Source organism: Phodopus roborovskii, unplaced genomic scaffold (assembly GCF_943737965.1).
Source record: "Phodopus roborovskii unplaced genomic scaffold, PHOROB, whole genome shotgun sequence".
NCBI lineage: Eukaryota > Metazoa > Chordata > Mammalia > Rodentia > Cricetidae > Phodopus > Phodopus roborovskii.
The window spans coordinates 19,428,415-19,449,490 of record NW_026125397.1 but is presented as its reverse complement, the minus strand read 5'-3'; the positions used below and the strand labels follow the sequence as shown (position 1 = coordinate 19,449,490).

At 40.5% G+C, this 21,076-nt stretch overlaps 1 protein-coding gene across 1 annotated transcript in view; it reads right to left on the bottom strand.

Moving 5' to 3' along the window:
• Frk (fyn related Src family tyrosine kinase) overlaps nucleotides 1-21,076 on the bottom strand; it is a 94,637-nt gene that overhangs the window by 39,912 nt on the left and 33,649 nt on the right. Inside the window, exon 2 of the mRNA XM_051175537.1 lies at nucleotides 10,467-10,588. Within this exon, the coding sequence (XP_051031494.1) occupies nucleotides 10,467-10,588 (122 nt within the window). The remainder of the gene's footprint in view (nucleotides 1-10,466; nucleotides 10,589-21,076) is intronic.

Here is a 21,076-nt window from a genome sequence, read left to right as displayed (position 1 = left end):
ATGCCCCAAATGATGGATTTGGAGGTGAGTCCTTTGGGAGATAATTACAGGAACTCATGAGCATGGAGTCCTAAGAAGAATCTAAGGTCTCTGTCACATGAGGAAGCCACCTGTGAAGCAGGAAAATAGCCCTTCCGAGACACTAAATATCCCCGCGCTTTTATATTAGACTCCCCAGCCACAAGAACAGTGAGAAATAAACATTTGGTGGTCTAAACCCTCCTTAAGATGACTATGATGGCAACGCTCGGTGGGTAATGCTTAACCAGAGGTGTAAAAACAGTCGTAAGAGACTGGCTCTCTCACTTGCTCTTTTCCTGAAGGTCAGCTCCACAGTCCTGTGTGCACTACACTATTGCCACTTTGTCTGCCTTGAACTGGAGTTTGCTGGGATGGAAGCTGCTGACCCACTCAGGCACAGGAAATGAGGAAGCTACACAGGGACAACTCCAGGGTCATGGGATTGCTGCCACAGAGCAGGGCAGCAGTAGCTTCCTGGTGTTTGCAATATGACGGCTTTCCTCCCTAAGGCAAGGACACATGTTGAGTGCAGGTCAAAGGGCAAACCATCCTCCAACCTTTCTCCTGCCTTGCCCCCATCTATGACCACTTACATATCAACTCATCTCCATTCCCCTCTTACATAGTGACTCTACTGAATCACTATGAATAGTTCGCAGGACTGCGAAGATGCTGTCACTCTTAATGTGTCCCTGAGCAGATGAACAGAAAGAAGGTGCTGCTTCCTTCAGAGACTGTGAGTTAGCTATTATCAACATGTGAAGGCCACATGAGGCAAAATGTAATGAAAGAACAATTTAATTTTCCAGAAATAAAAATTTTAAAGCAAAGGAGTTCATTGTCTCTTAAGACATCAGTTTCCACTTATTCAATAGCAGAAGTTGATTCATGTAGAGTTCTACTGAAAAAGCAACAACATGGACCATTCATTTCTTGTGTTTCCCATCAAGTAGCTCAAAATGACAACACGGACAGTCTTTTAAATAAACATAACAGGGTATTCAAAACAAGAAGACGTCAATGAACCAATCTTATAGTTTCACAGAAAAGCAGAAGGAGAAATACCAAGTCCTGTAAAGAATACTATAGTACCCAGAAACACTAGAGTGAGTTTCAGTAAGAGCTTTCTCCAGGGACTGGAGCTCTGGAGAGAAAGAGGCTGTTTGCCTGTGTATCTGCTTGTGTGGGCACACCAGCACCAGCACAGATCCATGGACTGCATAATAAAATGTTAATTTAACTTTATAGAGTATTTAAAACATTTGAAACACAACTTATCAGTAGTAACATTAGGAAAATGCAGCAGAAAGCATAACTCACAGAAAAGTCACTAGCTATTACAGTCAATGATATTTGCAATTAAGCTGAACACAACTAAATTACGACTTTAATTAAAAGGCATTTTCTGAGATGGCACCAACATGTTTAAAATTTAATACATTCTATATGAGATAGTGGAATTATTAACAGAAAATTCCCTTTCTGCAGTGTGTGCACTTTTTAAAAAGCCAAACATCTTTAACCAGTATCAAATGCTCCCAGAATCCATAGAAGTTTCACTGCACGATAAATTCAAGGAACATTTTTTTTCCCCAAGTCGTTTAATACATGTTCATGCTTGGGATATAAAACTGTATTTACCTTCATAGTTAATAGTAACAAAATGAATGACAAACTCTAGTGGCCACAAGGTCCACATTAATTTTAAACGAAGAAAGAATAGAAAACTCGGGAGACTGCGAATGAACCGCAGAGCCTTTTCCCATGGAGCAGGAGGCAGCCCTGAATGACTCAGCGTATCTGAAATGTCTGGGAAGAGTGACAGTGGCTGAGAAGGGAGTGGAAAGTGAATTTGAGTCTGGACTCTGGGCCTGGCAGGGGTCCCACTAAGGAATGACATCTTCCATTTCTCTCCTCTACCACAGCCATATTACTCGGAAAAGGCTGACCTGTTCAGGTGTAAAACCATGTTTCTAAAATAAGGTAAAGCATGAAAGACAAGAGGATTATCTGTGATCTTGCAAGGCTGAGGCTTGCTAGTTTAAGGACATGCCACTGGCCTTGCTTCTCTCTGTTCTCAGACACTGTACATACTGACAGCTCTTTACAGACTATTAGGAAAATGTGCAGGGACAGAAGAATCATAAAACAGAGGCAGCAACAAATTGTCTCTGTCCTTTGTAATCCACTGGGGAAAGCACATTTTTACACAAAGTAAAAGGGCTGCTCATAAATGAGTAAGCCTTTATGTATGTATGTAAATTCACATGAAGAATACATACAAGGTCAACATGAAAAATACACAAGATCAGCATAAAAAATACTCTCAAGGTCAGCATGAAGAACATACACAAGGTCAACATGAAGAATACACACAAGATCCACATGAAAAATACATCCAAGATCAACATGAAGGATACACACAAGGTCAACATGAAAAATACATCCAAGATCAACATGAAGGATACACGTAGATCAACGTGAAAAATACACACAAGGTCAGCATGAAGGATACACATCTTTTCTAAGGAGACTGCTATTGTCCTAATTCTCTTACAGTTGTCTTTAACATTGATTTATAAGGCATGTGTAAATATATACTATATAAGAAATGTGTATCATCGCTCAGACCAATCTTCTATCACAGTTTTCAGGAAGTCACTTCAGATCATGCTGGTCTCTTCCACATGTGGACATTATTCTCAACCAATATACATGAAGTGATACTCTTTTTACAATGGCAGTTTTGCCATTTACGTGGTACTTCAATCAGTGGCAATCAAATATTTTAAAGGGTAACACTATTTGATTCTAAGAATTTGTGTGTGTGTGTGTATATATATATACTAAAAACTAAATATAGACATGTCCCTAGAAAGGTACATCTTATAGTCTCACAAAAAGGTTTCACAGCAACCATAAAGAACTCTTGCATACTCCATGGAACGTAAATGATCAGAAGAATAACATTTTATCATAGAAAATGTGTTACTCAAAGTTGATTTCTAAGAGTCTGAAGCATTTCTGGTTTGGAAAACTTTTTGATTATTCTCTGCTCAATTAGAATGACTTAGATTTTTTTTTAAATAAACAATTCAAAAAAAGAGATGCTGTAGGCTGGAGAGCTGGCTCCATGGTGAAGAGAGCTGTCTGCTCTTGCTCTTTCAGGGGACCACTGGCAATTCCCAGCATCCACAAGACAGCTCTTGGCTGTTTGCAACTCCAATCCCAAAGGATCCAGTGCCCTCTTCTGGCCTCCTTAGGCATCAGGCACACAAGTGATGCACAGGCATACATTCAGAAAACAAAGACAAAACAAACAAACAAACAAACAAAAAAACCTACACAGTCAGCAAAATAAAAATTTAAAGAGATGATTGATGGCTACGACTAAGTTCAACCAGAACTGCCCCTACCATCTCTGAGGTTTTCTCCACTTTCTCCCTATGACGAATCAGCCTTCCCGGATCAGGAAGCATAGAGTTAGCTTGGCAACCTAGGACTCTGCTACTCACAGCTCTTTTCCCAACAAATTGCTTAGACTCTTGGGACCGACACCTGATCAAGCTTCACACACACTGCTTTTCAAACAGAGCAACTGATCACTCCAAACTATAGCTGCCTGTAATGTTTAGTGATTCTCTTTTCATGGCTAATCCTGATGCATATCCTGACCATGTTTAACATTTATAAGCAGTAAGGCAAGCTTTGTCCTCTGAGGGAACTCTTAACAAAAAATACCCGATATGCCATCTTAACCCTACATGTGACTGGGCACACATGGGCAATATACCCTTAAGGTCAGATGCTTGAAGAACATGCAAGATGCAAAATAAAAGAAGATACTTGATGAACAAAGGCTTACATAACCGAAGCCTAACAATCAATAGCCTACACTCTGCCCCTAGCAACCAACTCCTCTCCCCCAGGAAGCTCCAGCAGTGATCAGACTCTTGCATGCTCTGCTCAGGACCTGCAGCTCTCCTCTACTTTCTCTTTGCTTCTGGATAAAAGTCCTGGGCTATTCTGCTTTCTGTCTGTGCTCAAACAGAACAGAAGACCAAGAACCTACAAACACTCAGCCCAGATGGAGACTACCAGTACTACTCCTACAGAATTCACTTAGCTATTCAGAGATCAGACAAAAATCTTTCTTCCTCTTTCGATCCATATTTAATCAACCACCAATTCCTGTCAGCTCATCTTCAGATACACCCATTTCCCTCTTTCTGGTTTTTCTAAATGTCCTGGTCCACATTGGTATTTGTGGAGACAAAGTAGGACTGCTTGAGAGTCCTTTCTAATACAGGCAAACTGAATCCAAGAACACATCAGAAAAAATCGTCCACCATGACCAAGTAGGCTTTCATCCCAGAGATGCAGGGATGATTCAACATATGAAAATCCATCAATGTAATCCACCATATAAACAAATTGAAAAAAAACCACATGATCATCTCATTAGATGCTGGAAAAGCCTTTGTCAGAATTCAACACCCCTTCATGATAAAAGTCTTAGAGACAGCAGGGATACAAGGAACATACCTAAACACAATAAAGGCCAACAGACAACATCAAACTAAGTCAGAGAAACTCAAAGGGATCCCACTGAAATCAAGAACAAAACACTCTCTCCATATCTATTCAAGATAGTACTTGAAGTCCTAGCTAGAGCAATAAGACAAAAAACAAACAAACAAAACAAAACAAAAACAAAAAGGGATCATCTGGAATCCAGTTGTACAGAGGGAGGAGCCATGAGCAAAGGGGAATTACCATGCTGGGGAAACCCACAGAAACAGCTGACCTGAGCAAGTGGGAGCTCACAGACCCCAGCTTGGAATCAGCATAAGACTGAACCAGGCCCCCTCAGAAAGTGGGTGTCAGTTGGGGGACTTGGGCAGTCTTTGGGGCCTTTGGCAGTGGAACCAGTATTTATCCCTAGTGTACGAATGGGCTTTGAGAACCCATTCCCTACGGAGCGATACTCTCTCAGCCTAGATACATGGAGGAGAGCCTAGGTCCTGCCCCAAATTTTGTGACAGACTTTGATGATCATGAAACTGGACATCAAAGATCAAATAACCCAACTAAAAAACTAGGGCACATCTAATAAGAGAACTCTCAATAGAGGAATCTCAAATGGCCAACAGAATTTTAAGGAAATGCTCAATATCCTTATTCATCAGCAAGATGCAAATCAAAACAACTCTGAGACACCATCTTACACCTGTCAGACCGGCCAAGATCAAAAACTTTGATGACAGCTTATGCTGGAAAGGATGTGGAGTTAGAGTGACATTCCTCCATTGCTGGTGGAAGTGCAAACGTATACAAGTCACTTTGGAACTAGAGAAAAAGCCACCCTGAGTGAGGTAATTCAGACCCAGAAAGACAAATATAATATGTAGTCACTCATAAGTGGAAATTATACATAAAGCAAAGACCAACCAGTCTACAAGCCACAACCCCCAGGACTCCCAGAGAACCTAAGTAACAAAAACAACCCTAAGAGAGACATACATGGATCAGCCTAGGAAAAGGGAAAAGACAAGATCTCCTGAGTAAATTGGGCAAGAGGGAGGATGGAATGGAAGAGGGAGGAGAGAAGGGGAGTAGAGAAAAATAAAGAGCCTACTGCATAAGACCTAACATCAAAATATGATACACTTTAACTCAGTTTCCTATGGCCCCACGGTTACCTCTTCTAAACCAAGAGGAATTGATGTTTATTACCATGTGAAGCTCATAGGTTTTGGAATTTTGAAACAACCCTGGAAATAGTTGACACTACATCAGACTGCTTAATACCAAAGTATATTTTAATCCATTCCTATACTTAACTTACAAAAAAAAAAAAAAAAAAAAAAAAGACAGGAGAATGTGGAGTTTGTTAGGACAATGCAGCCCACTGAGTCCAGGGTATGTCACCCACATATGCAGAATGCTCATGGGCTTGGCTAGCCTTCCACATGTGACTTCAGGTAGCAGCAAATGATGCCACTGTGTTCACCTGTCTTCCTTCTCTCCAGACTGCTATTATAAACATGTCACTCACACATCTCACCGAATTCTCTGTGATTGCTCACTTTCACTGACCACTTGGCTGGATTTAGAATTACCCAGGAGACACAGCTTTGGGTCTGTCTGTGAGATCTTTCCCAGAGAGAAATAACTGCAAAGTAAAAGCACACTCTGCAAATGGAGCTGGAACCATCTCATAGGTTGAGGCACCAGACTAGCTAAACGGGAAGAGAGGGGAAGGGAACTGAGTGGTGGCAGTCATTTCTCTCTGAAACAGACACAATGTGGCCGTCCATTCACCTTCTGCCCTGGCCACCAGGTCTTACCCATCACGATGTGCTGCCCCTCCAAACTACAGGGCAAAATAAGACCTTCCTTGCTAAAGTTGCTTCTTTTCCTGTATTTTTGTTCCAGCAATGAATAAAGAACTAACATGTGGTCCATAAAACATTATCTATGATCGGGTGAATTGTCTTCTACCTAAAACCTCTCTCTATAGAGTGAGGTCCAAAGTCCTCAGCATGGATACATGTGACTCTGAACAACATAGGTCCACCACACACACACACACACACACACACACACACACACACACACACACACACACACCTGTACTATTCACCCTTCCTGCAAGTCCAAAACTACAACTCAGGCAGGAACAGTCCTTCAAACACTACCAGCCCTGATACAGAGCACTAGGACAGCCTCTGCTTTTCTTGACTTTCTCCCGTGACTCAGCCTCTACACCCTGTATTACCATCCTCCTCTATACTGAATTCAAGGATTACCCCTTGCTGAACTCTGCTGCTGCCCACCTAGCAGAGATCTGGAATGTTGTGTGCACTGTCAATGTGTCCATTCAAAGAAAGGAACAAAAGCATAAATAAGTAACGTCATAAATTACAAAGCAGAAAATATAAATAACAGCCTTCGGTGAACTTGTTTGCCTTATATCTTCAAATCTATTACTGTTTCTTCTTGAAAGAATTTCAAAAACCATGAGTCTGATAGTCTGCCTACTAGTAAGTTATTACACATAGATGCCAAAAGCAAAACTACAAAGCAGAATCTCTTCTGAAAAAATTCACATGCAGCTGCGTGTTAGCCCACAAAGCACACATTCCTTAAAGAGTGCATCAAACAAGACTACAAATGCTTTATAAGACACAACCATCAAATTAATATTAATGGTAATAGCAATAATAATTTCTCTTTACTTAATTGATTGATGTGGAGAAGTAGCCAAAGCAGTTGATATGAAGTCAGAATTTTATATTTTTCCTCCGAAAAACAATTCACCACCAATAACAAATAACAACAGAGCCACTAAAACTACCTGTCATGTGCCTAATGAAGACAGATTCTCTGGCTACCATGTATGATATGTAATATCCAAAAGCACAGCTGTAATTCATAGCTAATTAGTGTCCCACCTTTATGAGAGGTGTCATGGCCCTAAGTCTCTTTTCTGATCTCCTCAGACTTCACAAGATCCGACAACCACGTAGATCACAGCAACCCAATTAGCACCCTTCCCAACCTTGGGCCACTGCTTCCCAGAGCTGCCCTAGCCTCAATAAATCATGCTCTGTCACAAAGTTCTTCTCTGACAGCTGCAAACCATTGCTGTCCAAGGAATAAAGATAATACTTGTAAAGAAAAGTCATACTGGAGAGACAAAGATAGAAAAGGGATATTGTTTGCCTTCCTTTAATGGCACCACAGTCAGCAAACTTGAAGACCATCAATTCTGACTGATTAAGATGACAACTGCACTGAGAAATAAATCTATGGATGGTACATCTGATGCTCCTTGGTGATAATAAGCCATCAGCCATTGGATTGTTTGTTTGTCTTGTGTGGGTCTATTGAAGCCTTTTTCCTTCCCATTTTTCCATTGCATAGCCTTCCCTCTGACTAATAAGAGAGTTTCCCTTTCAGCAAAATATAATCAGATGCATTTCTTTATCCCCTGTGAATACATAGCAATCAGATAATTTGTTTGAAAGACTCTGAAGTGTTTTGCTTCATTGAAAAAGAATCTATAATGATTTGCTAGTCTCCAAAAACAGTTCTACAGTACTTCCTAAGTCCGTAAGCAAACCCTGGAGTATTCACAGCTCACAGCAGCCAATATCCTTGTAATTCTCTTCTAAGCCTGTCAAGCTGTTTTGTTCCATAATACTCCTCCTTGAGGAGAATGTTCTGAATAGTGGCTATAGAACCAGCTTTATTCAAAGATATGTATGAGTAGGATGACTTTACTTTCATTTGGCTTCCTCCATGGAAATATTCTTCTATATCTTATGTTAATCTGAAGCATTCAATCAAGCTTTTAATACATAACTTTGACCAAATTGGATATATAAATAATGAGAAAAGCAAATAAACAAATATGGGCACATTTAAACAAGGAATACTCTTATAGCTCTTTTTATTATCTAGATTTCAAAAAGATTCAATTTTCCTCCTGTGAATTTAGTATTCTCATGGAAATATTCAAGCATTTGTCTGCAGAGACTCCTAGTACATTATTTTGCAATAGAAAAATAACTGAAAATAGCAATGTATAAAATATGAAACAAGTCAAATAAAAATAATTATTCCCTTCATAAAATATAAAGTTACGTAACTTCTAAAATGGTAGTATGTAATAGATACTAATGGCATGTAAAAACATTCACAGAATACTGAAAGTCATAGATATGAGAAAGGGAGACTGGCTTCCATCACACACATGAAATTATGTGTGTTCACATGCTTATTATACTCATATGTGTTTGTGTTATAAATATAGGTATGTATAAGTTTATATTGTACTGATTACAAGATCATCTCTGTTTTATTTCCTGTGTATGGAAATGTGCATGTATAAATACATATACATAAATAAATATAGGTCAATCATAGAAAGAAGCAAATAGGAAGCATTTTTCAGTATTGAACATATATATCCAATTAATAGCATTCAAGACTGTTCTTTTAAGTGTGTGTGTGTATGTGTTTGTGTGTGTGTGTGTATATATGTGCGTGTGTATGCCTCATAACCAGGAGAAAAACTATTATATAAAATACTGGCTTCTACTTCTATCACCTGGATTTACACCAGTATATATTAGTGTGAAGTCCCAACCTTCCAGGGTACCCCTTCTGAGTGACCAACCCCAATAGTAAATAATTCTGTACTGCTGTGAGTGCCAGCAACATCTCAAAAATCTGGGATCATTATACTTAGGCACATCTCAAAGATGAAAATGAGAACAGCATTAACTGTTATCCATGGAGCTGAGCGGGCATGCAGTTGTCTTCTGATTCTCCAATACCATAGGAATTCAGTACCAGAATCATCAGGAGCTGGGGTCCAGGCCCAGCAGAACCTGTGTCTGCAACTCCTGGTGCCAGCCCATCTTCCCGAACCCTGATGCCACAAGTTTGTGGAAGGAGGAAGGGGATCAAGTTTGCACAATCTGAACAGAATTCCTGTCTGAATTCTTAAAAGGTGACATTGTGAAGGTCACCACAACTTCTAATGAGCCAAGAAGACATCATGGAATATACAATAGTTATAACACAAAACAAGAAAACTACAATGAAGAGAAGCAAAACCCACCCTCTCCAAAAAAAAAAAAATCTAATTTTTTATCGAGTCAAAAAAACAGGACACATGCTTTAAAGGATAATAATACATGATCTTGGATCATGTGTGTGTGTGTGTGTGTGTATGTGTGTGTGTGTACATATTAGACATATAATCTAGACAAGGCAAGAGAAACAAAGTTTCACACTTAGAAGCGGGTTGGTGTGGCAACTCTAAGCAAGGCCATTTTTCATTGTTGCATCTAGCCTGGAACACAGCCCTGTAAAAGCAGACATGTGTGTCTGCATCTCTAAAGATGTGTCTCAAGTCCCCCAGGCTTCAGTTTTCTTAGGACAGCACAACAATACATCTTGGTCTGAAATAAAAAACTATTTGACAAAACTATACATCCACTAGGTTGACTAAATTCATTTTCATACAACATTTCGATTTTTCTACTTATCAGATAAAGTCAAGTCAAAGGAAAGAGAAAGTGAATATTCACAAGCTTGGTTTTGATACTAGTGCAACTTTTGCTTATTTTTAGTCATTTTTTTTTTTCAAAAGGATACTAGGTTATGTGAACCTCAACCAAGTAATCGCTGGGCTTTTCATTTCTTATCTATAGTTCGTATACTGGGAATTGTTTGTAGAAACTTCTAGCCATAGAAATTCTTACCTAATTTATGTTACCCCTGAGGAGTTCAGCAGGTTTAATTTTGGTGAAATTGTAAGTAAAAAAAAAATCAAGAAAATGTACCATTCGCATAGACAGGTACACATAGCAAGTTCCTAACTGCAAACATCCAAACCCCTAACCCCCTCCACAGAGCAGTGCCGGTACCTGAGAGAGAAAAGTCCCCCTTCTGGCTTTCACTCTCTCTGATGAGAAAGGCGCCCGTCTGGTTTTCTGAATACAGAAGCTGCTTCTCTGCATCTGCTCTTTTGATTGCGCCAAAGAACCACCTGAAAAGGAGAGAGACACAAATCCCAATTAGCCAATCAGAGTCATTTTTAAAAGAACGGAAGAGAACATTCCAACACCGGAAACATGTGCTGTTGCTTCAGTGAAATTGTCACACATACAAATGGTAGCTTTTGATACTTGAGATGACTTTTCACCTCTCACTCCAGCGTCTTTCAACACTCACTCCAAGATTCTTAAAATGAAAGTACAATGCAGAAATCGATGGAAGCCTTCTCTAAACCCTTCCTAGCCCTTCATTCTTTCTGAGATCTTATGGTATATAAGCATGGTTATGGTATATAAGCATGGCCGCAAAGGGCTGCATATTACACTCACCATCAAATTTCCACCACCATTAAGGTGAGAACAATTAAAAATACTTTCTCCAATCATTAATTCTTTTGGTCCCCACCTCCATCACTACCAAAGCCCTTGGTAATATGGAAATATTTCATATGCTTATGATAAACTTATTAACATAGGAAAACTTCGTTGACCAGTAAGCAGACTTTATGAAAGTACTTCTGCCTGGCAATATATGTTCTATGCTACACCCATCTCTGCCTTCTCTCTCTCTCTCTGTTTCTCTCTCTCTCTCTCTCTCTCTCTCTCATCTCTCCCTCTCTCTCACAGATAGGTGCTGTGAGTCAACCACACAAGCTTATGAGTTTGATTAAACCAAGGTCAATGCCTCAGTCAGTCTAATTCTAAATACAGTTGTAAAAATTCAGACCCAAACACAAATTAGTGCTAAGTATGAATGACTCAGTGAAAGATATCAGAACCATTAAAATTTATATAAAATAAATTTACATGTATATGCTACTTCCAGAATATACAATAATTTCACAAGAAGATCTAATATAAATGGTGAATTTTAAAACTTGCTGAGGATATTGGACCAGAACAACAACCAGAGCCCCATAAGTCTACTATAAAGTAAGCCACAAGCCACAAACCTTTGAAAAAGTATTTGTAAAGCATATAACCAAAATATGAGTGTTATTCATATTGTACTGGGGGAGTTGGCCAATAATCAATAAAAGACAAAAACATGAGAAAATTGGCAAAGGCTATGAGTGGACAATTCACAGAAATAGAAAGCCCAAGAAACTAATAAAAGTAAGCGGCATGGCCAAGTCTATGCCATTAACTAGGTTTTATATATAAATCACAACGAGCATGCATTCATACTTTACAACTGGACAACTTAAAGTCCTCCTAGTGTCAGGTGGTGGGGGAAATGTCAAACAATGTTTTTTCAATTCTAGTGGCAATATAATTTGGTATAACCTATCCAGAGACCAATCTGGCACCAGCTGGTGGAGTTGGGTATTTGTGTGCAGCTCAGATTCACTTCCTGACTCTCTGTTTACTGTGCTCAAGGAAATAGGCAACAAGAAACTTCACTCAAGAATTTTAGCACTGGCACACAAAAACAAGTACAGGAAGTGTTGCTCAGTGGTAGAACGTGTGTTTAGCATGCTCTGGGGGCTCAGTTGGCTCCTCCGCACCATAAAAAAAGAAACAAAGTAAAAACAAGTAGCCTGAGTATCCACCATAGAGAATAAACAGTGGCAATTAAGTAGAGTTTTACACACAAGTAAACAAGTAAATCATAAAAAGCACAAAAGGAAGCTGAAGAAAGATTCACACCATTGTGATAACATTTGTATAAAATTTAAACACATTTTCAAACCCTGCACATCTATTGATGAATATGTACTAGCTTCTTGAAAGTGAATAATTAAAATAGCCAAGCATTTCCAGAAATGATAAAAATTCTCCATATATTTCCAGCAACACAGATGAAATATACTGATCAGCTTGGGGGCAGTTTCTGATTCAAAGGGAATTAATTGATCATGCATCAATTTATATAGCAAGTTACATTTTTTTAATTATGGTAACTCCTATATTTTATTTTCATGCATAAATGCTCCATTACATAAAATGTATTTGCATACATTAAATTTGCATTTGGGATAATTGTCTATGACTGATGTGTTTCTTCTGCCCAAGTTACAAACAAGCAAGCAGCTTGTGTAAATCCAATGATTAAAGATAAGGCACTCTTCATTCATAGAGAAACTATTTACTAATTTCCAGAATTTCTTCTGTCTCAGCATTTCTCCATTTCTGTTTCCTATATAGATACAATTTAACTGTTTGACTGAATGTATCTGTTTATTTCAGTCATACTTAGAATTTTCCTTGGCGTCACTCCCATCAGGAAGGGGAGAATATAAATAAAAAGTTATTTTCTGCTTGCAGTGGCATTATAATGCCATCCTTCATACTCAAAGATGACGCACCTGCTGTGGATTGTAATCTTTAGAGCATGTGATGTTGTCAAGCCTAAAGAGGAACAATAGCTCATCCCGCCCTTTAGACCTGGGGAACTCTTCCTACCCTTGAGCTTGAAGCTCCTAGCAGGTCTGTTCCTGCCATCGGCTCTGACTTTTAGAGACCCTGCTGGCACCATTTCTGGAAGAACATGAACACCAAAGCCATTACAACCCTCTCCTAAGCTGCCATCCTGGGCAGTGAACAGTGGGATCCAAAAAGGACCCAGACATCCCAGGACATGTGATGAGCCACAGAGTTATGGAGGTCTACAGACCTCAAAATGTGATCTCTAGGCCAGGAACACAGGCTTTGTATGGCAACACTAAAGTGGGAATTCTCCAGTCTCACTGAAAGCATGCTCAGATAGAGACTCTGGGAATGTCACCCAGCAGTCAGGAACATAAGAAGCCTTTAGGGTGTATTTGATGGATATGTAGAAATAGTTAAGAAATTATAAATTTGTACAAGATTAAGTCTGCAAATAAGTCAGAGTTTGATATTTTGCTGTGAAAAAAAGGGGTTACTGAATAAATGACACCACATATATTCAAACACATGCTTTATTGACACTTCTGAAAATACCATTTTTATTATACCTTACCATGACAAACCGGTGACACTGACTATCAGTAATCAAAAACAGAGATCTGTAATAACTTAGGTACTGGGAGAAGTAAGTGCTTCCTTGAGAAAAAGAGAAAATAAATGCCTATTGTGGAAGTAAGACTTACATATCCAAAGCCTGAAATGTATTCTGCAAATAACTGACAGATGTCTACCATACTGACGTGGGAACTTACGAGCAATAGGAATGTTCTATTTGTTTATATTTTAAAAACCGGCAAGATGTGTATACATCCCTGAGATTAATGAGAGATGTTGAAAATAATGACAGAGGATCCTCTGTATTCTCTATAATGGGAAGAGTTCAAATCCAATGTAATTTATATAGACAATTAAAAGAAGTAACAAGAGCACACTACAAAAACTACATGTTATCAGGTCAAGATTCAAAATGTTCACAATCAAACCTGATTGATATATTTAAAGACCCAAACCTTTAAATCCCACCACTAGGGAGGGAGGTAGAGGCAAGCCTATCTGTATGAGTTCAAAGCCAGCATGGTCTATAGAGTGAGAAACCCTGTCTCAGAAAAAAAAGAAACAAATTGCTAGGTTCAAAAAAATGCAAGTCGAACCCTGGAAAGGGAATTAGGGGTGAGCAGACAAACAGGTGGAAGGTTCAAACCAGGGTATCAAACACAAATCATTCCCAGGATACTTCAGAGCACAGCCAGAGAGTTAGGGAGGGCAGCATTGCGGTGGTACTTGCATTTAACCACTCATGACTCAATTTCATCATTTGGCAATATGAATTCTAGTGACAACTTGTAAGAGAAATCATATCTGTAAGAGCTTGCTGTCCAGGCCTGGACATGCTCATTGCCTCCAATGAGAACAAAATAGAGAGAGAAATTACAAATCTGTTTTGGATATTCTTAATTTGAAGTCATGATGCGACATGGGTTAATATGAGTATGATCTTACATGCCTAATTGTCCCAAATTACTCTTCTCTTTCATGTCGTTTTTCATAGATGCCATCTAACTAATCCAAAAAGACTAATGAAATCTATATTATAATTAACAAGTGATTACATATAAAAATGAGAGAGGGGGCATTAATGGATCATTGGGTAAGAGTTCTTCTTGTACAAGCACAGGAACTTGAGTTCAAATCTGGGTATGCAGTGCAGGGATAGGACAATCTCTGGAGCTTGTTGGCTACCAACCTAGGTCCAGCCTCTGTGAGAGGCCCTGTCTCAAAGAATAAACAGTGTGTGTACCCATACTCATGAGTACATACACCACCCACACACCTCACATACATACATACACACCAAAGACAAAGCATTAAAGAATATCACATATAAGTACAGCATTAAAAAATCACATAAATACTATCATTATCAAGCAAATGTTATGCTACTAGGAAACTAACCAGTAAATAGATTTGCCTTCACTTAGAGTTCATTATTGCATATACTAGAATCTTCACTGCAACATCAACTGGTTAAAGGTAGGTAAGTATCTAGGTCACTCACAATTCTAAACAGATGTATACAATCTCCTCCTACAGTTAAAGAAAAACACCATTGTGGTGATATATTGTTTATGATCTAATAAAGCTTGCCTGGAGATCAGAATGCAAAGCTAGCCACAACCATAAAAGCTAAGCAGTGGTGGCACATGCCTTTAATCCCAGGACTCAGCAGACAGAAGCAGATGGATCTCTGTGAGTGCAAGACCAGCCAAGGATATATGACAGTGAATCGGTCTAAAAGAGAACCAGAGCCCCTGCCTTTAATCCCAGCACTAGAGAGAATGTAAGGAGCTCAGTGCAATCTCACGAGCAGTCTGAGGGTTGGTGGAGAGCAATGCAGTCTGAAGATGCAATCTGAGGTTTGGTGGAGCACCCCTGCAGTCTGAGCATTGGCAGAGGTGAGAAATCTCTAGTGGCTGGCTGCTTTACTTCTCTGATCTTCAGTGTGAACCCCAATACCTGTCTCTGGGTTATTATTATTTGTGCTACACACCACTCTCAGTAAATGCTGAGCAAAGTAAACAAATGTTGACCTCTACTGTCTTACTCTGGTCTCCAAATACCACAGGCAGATCCTGGAGCTGAAGGAGGAACTATGTCACATGAGCAAATAAGGAAAGGAAAGTGTAGGTCAACTCAGCAAACAACCTAGGTGGCAAGTAGGTTGGAATAGCATACAGATGGAATTGGAGTCAGGATGTTTTTGTTTTGATCATTACACACGTGTTAATGAATAAAGCCAAAGCCAACTACTGTCCTGCAGCAGTGTGGCTCTGGAGGCTTCATGGCACAATCAGAGAACACCTACAGATTGCAGGGTGCACTCACCCACACCTATCACTTATCGTATCTAAACAAAAGCCTTCTACTTAGTGCACCCTGGAGCTATCATGGTTCTGCATCTCGGCATCACTCACCTGTATCTATGGTTCAACAACACTGCCAGGAAGGCCGCTCTCAAGTTCCTGTTTCAGGTAACCAGGCCCTGCCCCTTCTGTGAACTCTTCCTGGGCTCAGTGTCTGCTTGACTGGGGCAGGGGTGGCTACTACTGTATCTCTTCCCCTTCTCACGTCATGATCACAGAAAACAGAAGCAGGCAGTTCTCAGAGGAATTAATGATGCTCATCCCGTCCTTTCCTTTCCCCACCAAAACCCTTCTCTATTTGGTCCCACACAGGTCATGGCAATATGTCACTATCTTTTCTCTTTAATCTTAATCATTTCTATTTCTTCCATATATGCATGGGCCAAGCACAATTGTCACGGATATCATATGGAACCTCTGTCTATCCCTAACACTGAACCCTGAACCCTGAACTTTAACCCTAACCCTAACCTCTGAAAATATGACCAGGTACATCCACCATATGGACAAGGTTATTTATTAGAGTTGTTCATTGGTGAGTTGAGGTTGTTTTGTTTCAATTTAGCTGATGTTGTATGCAAAATGTTTATGAAATAAAGCCTGCTGACATGGAATTCCAGGCCTTCGAGCACGTGGACATTAGCCATCATCCAAGTTGTCTCACCTACATCTGCCATGCCTAAATTTACACTTAAACATACTTCCTCAAAATGCCTAGAGTCTTCAGAGACTGTGCTTCAGGTTTGACAAAGCATGACAAATTAGTGTACCAATTTTTAAATCTTTACTTATTTATTTTACATTCCAACCACAGTTTCCCTTCCCAGTTCCCCCACTTCCTTTCTGCCCCTTCCAATCCACTCCTCCTCCCTTTCTGTTCACAAAAGAGCAGAACTCACACAGTTGTCAACAAAACATGGCATCTCAAGTTAAGTAAAACTAAGCACCTTCCCTTGTATTATGGATGGTCAAGGTGAGCCGGTATGAGGATTTGGGTCCCAAAAGCCAGCTAAAGAGTCAGACACAGCCCCTACTTATATTGTCAGGGTTCTCACAAGAAGACCAAGCTATACCACTGTTAGCTATATGCAGAGGGCCTAGGTCAGTCCCATTAGAGCACTAATTTTTAATTTATTTGTTTATCATAGGCAATTCAGTAGTTGCTAAAGACCTACGTAGGCAAAGATCACATATAATACCCTCACAGATCGCTGGGGGCAAATACTGGCTGTATGTCCTTTGGAGCTATTAACTAAGCAGTTGATAAAATTATTGATGCATTGAACTTTGACATGGGATTTATAGTCATGTTCATTCTGAACTTTGAACTTCAGATGTATTCTCATGCAATCTTCTGTGCTGGTCGAATAGATGACAGTATAGAATGCCTATGTGCTAGCATCCAATTGTAGTACAGTTCTGATGTTAATTAGCCTTAGACCATAGATTCTCAGGTGAGCTCCTCTTACTTCCAAAAAGTAGAGCTTTTGTACAGGAACATGAAGATAGAAAATGAGGCTGACCTCTCCATCCTTTGAAAGGAGCCTACAGTCTGCACATACATAAGAATGTTGATCAGTTGACATCACTCAAGGTCAGTATCTGAGGTAGGACTGTGTCACATTAGAAACTAGGAAGTTCATGCTTAGATCACTTCATAAAGTATTTTTTGTTGCTGTTGCTCACCCTAGTCATCACCACAAAGGGGGAATTTTGAAGGAACTAAACTGTGTTTCCTCGTTGGAGGAGGGGAATGTTCATTAAAGAATCTGGTTATAACCTGGACCCACTTCCCTTGATGGTTTTCAAGAGCACACGATTCATCATGCGGGATTCATCATGGAAGAAAGTACAGAGAATACAACAAGGTTCCCATAAACATTTTGGAAGAGAACTAGCAAACTAGGTGGTACTACACTTTCAGAAAGTAATATTCCATACATCCATTAAGAAATACTCTGCTATGACAAGGCTAACAGAGAAAATGAGAATAAATGTTCGAGATACTTTGTGAAGTAATGCATTGCTGGAACATCTTAAGGTCAGTTGCCTTTGCCCCCTCATGGAACACGAGGCAGAGACTCATGGTTAAAGCTTTGATCTACTAGTTTCTGGTGGGTACAAGAGTGAGTGTGAGAGTGAGAGGGAGAAGGAGAGGGGGAGGGAGAGGGGGAGGGAGAGGGAGGGAGAAGGGCAGGGGGAGGGAGAAAGGGAGGGAGAGGGAGAAAGGGAGGGAGGGAGAGGGAGAAAGGGAGGGAGGGGGAGGGGGAAGGGAAGGGAGAGGGAGAGGGGGAGGGAGAGGGAGGGAGAAGGAGAGGGGGAGGGAGGGAGAGGGAGAAAGGGAGGGAGGGAGAGGGGGAGGAGGGAGGGGGAGGGAGAGGGAGGGAGAGGGAGGGAGGGGGAGGGAGAGGGAGGGAGAGGGAGAAAGGGAGGGAGGGAGAGGGAGAAAGGGAGGGAGGGAGAGGGAGAAAGGGAGGGAGGGAGAGGGGGAGGAGGGAGGGAGAGGGGGAGGAGGGAGGGGGGAGGGAGAGGGAGGGAGAGGGAGGGAGAAGGAGAAAGGGAGGGAGGGGGAGGGGGAGGGGGAGGGGGAAGGGAAGGGGGAGGGAGAGGGGGAGGGGGAGGGAGAGGGAGAGAGGAAAAGAGAGAAGAGATGGAGCTAAGGTTCCTCTCTATGTGCAGCAGAACATGACAAGAGGAATTCAGGGGGTCTTCTTGTATGTTCCTGATGGCAAAGCAACTAGAAGACTTTCAGAGACTCCCAAGTGAATGCAGACTCTAGGACTGAAGCCACCACCCACATTCCTCAGCCACAGGTTGGTCAACATCGATTAGCATTTGTTTCTAACTGAGCAATAAACAATTCCCACTGCCTCATGTGTTTCTGTCACCGGCGTGTGCAGAAATGAAAGACAACAGAAGCTGTGAACATTCTCTGAAGAATTCCTGGGGCATTGTGATTCTTTTACAAAGGCAAAGGGAAAAATCTGTTTAAAAGGAAGAGGGATGCTTTATGAAAATTATCTGTACTGTACACAGGATGTTAAAAGTTTATTGAAATTATGTGTGGCATATGTGTATGTCTGATGTCTATATTTGTGCTCATGAATATGTTTGTGTATGTGGTGTGTGGCATACATATGCATATGTATGTGTGGTGTATGAGTATGCATGTATGTGTTTATATCTGTATATGTGTGTGTATGTATGTGTGATGGATATATACATGTTTATGTGAGGTGTATGTGTATGTATAAACATGTATGTGTTTATGTGTATGCAGGTGTGTGTGATGTGTGTATATGTGTGTGTGTGTGTGTGGCATACTTGTGTGTGTTTACATGTTTTTCTATGGTGTGTGTATGTGTATATGTTTATGTGACGTGGTGTGTGCATGTGTGTGTGACTCCCAGTATAAATGCATGGGTCTATACTTTTGTCACTACTCTTTGAGTGTTCATTAAAGTTTGTTTGCTAGGCAGCCAAGAAGGGAGACACAGAATCCATGAAAGGACAGAACAAGTGTACCCATTCTCTCTCTTCAGAAAATAATTTGGTCCTGTGCAGCCAGATACTCACTAAATGTAATTAATAACCACCAAATCTAACCCTACCATCAGTAACTCAAGGTCATTTCTTTCCCATGAAAATGCAGCTCACGGGACAGTAAAATGTCAGACCTGGAGCAGGTCCACAAAGCCACTTGTCCCTGTCAGACCACAGCCAGAGCCAGTGCCAGAAAGTGCACCCTCTGTTTCAGGTGTCAACAGGCTGCTTGTCAGGACACAAAGGACAGCTCCCAAACACCAGTGGTTTTTTTTTTTTTTTTTTTTTTTTTTTTTTTTTTTCCTGAAGTCTGAAGTTGGTTTCCTGATTTTGTTTTTTCTTTAAAAATAATTCATTGAAAAGGCAGCTTCACAAAAATAAGATGCCCCACTCCTCAGAGGAAAAAACGTTCTAGAAAATACACTCTCCAGTTCCCAGTGCCACTCCCAGAGCTAAGTGCCAAGGGCTAACTCCCCTCAGGTCTCAGTTCTCAAACTCTGGCTTCTAAACTTCATCTCAAGAAGACTGTGTACAAGGCAAACATTGCCAGCTGATCAGAGCTGATGCCCAGGGTGTGCTACAGGTCCCAAACACAGTGGGGAATTTTAAACCAGGTCACCCAGGGGCTGCATTCTGAAAAGCACAGCCCTACTTATGAAAAGGAGGACCACAGGAAAAAATCCAGGGAACTGAAAGTGTCTCTCTTCAGCTGCTAACAATTAGCAAACCACCATGAAGGGAGATTTGATTCCACAATTTTGGTAATTGATAGAACAACTTCTCTGAGTACTAAAATTGTATGCTAACCTCTTCATCAAAGCATCTGAAAGGACTCATACAGAAACAAAGCAGCAAATCAGATCTGCCAGTCATGAGATCCCTGGTCAGCCATGTGTCCACAGTCACACAAGCAAGGTGACAAAAACTGTCCCAAGAGGAATTCCACGTCAATTCTCCTTTAGACTTGACAGTGTTCTTATGATGAGGTACGGAGTGGTCAGAGCAGGGGCCTCAATCTCAGATGTTATGGAAAGGGGGGGTGAGTGGACAGGAGCCACATTGTTTGTCATGCAAATAGTAAGCAGAGCCCATGATGGCACATGCCCAGTGAGTTCCACGTGACCAATCTAAACTGTGCAGACTGAGGACTAAGAAATGTGGGTTTGTGCTCAAGTTTTCCAGTGCTGGGGTCTGAAATAGTAAATAGTTATGAGTTGTGAAGAGCAAGCATTTGGGTTCTAAACATGTTCCTGAAGAGTAGCACAATAGGGATTTATGATGCCGAACATTAACTTCTATCCATTGTTTAGACGTTTGTTTGGGTTCATAAGAGTCTACATGGGAAAAAAGAAAGCAAAGTGACATTGAATAAACAATTAAACAATATGAAAATCATAAATTATGCTGTGTATAATGAATGCCAACATTTCAAGAGGTTTTTCTAACGTACTAACCATGATGAAAAAAACAAAAAAACTGTTCTTCAATTGTTGAGGGCTGGAGAAATGTCTCAGTGGGCCTGTCCCCAAGCTGAATAACCTGAGTTTAATCCCTACTATTGAACTAGTGGAAGAAAAAGAAATTTCACTCCCTCAAGTTGTCTAGTTGTCTTCTGACCTCCACACA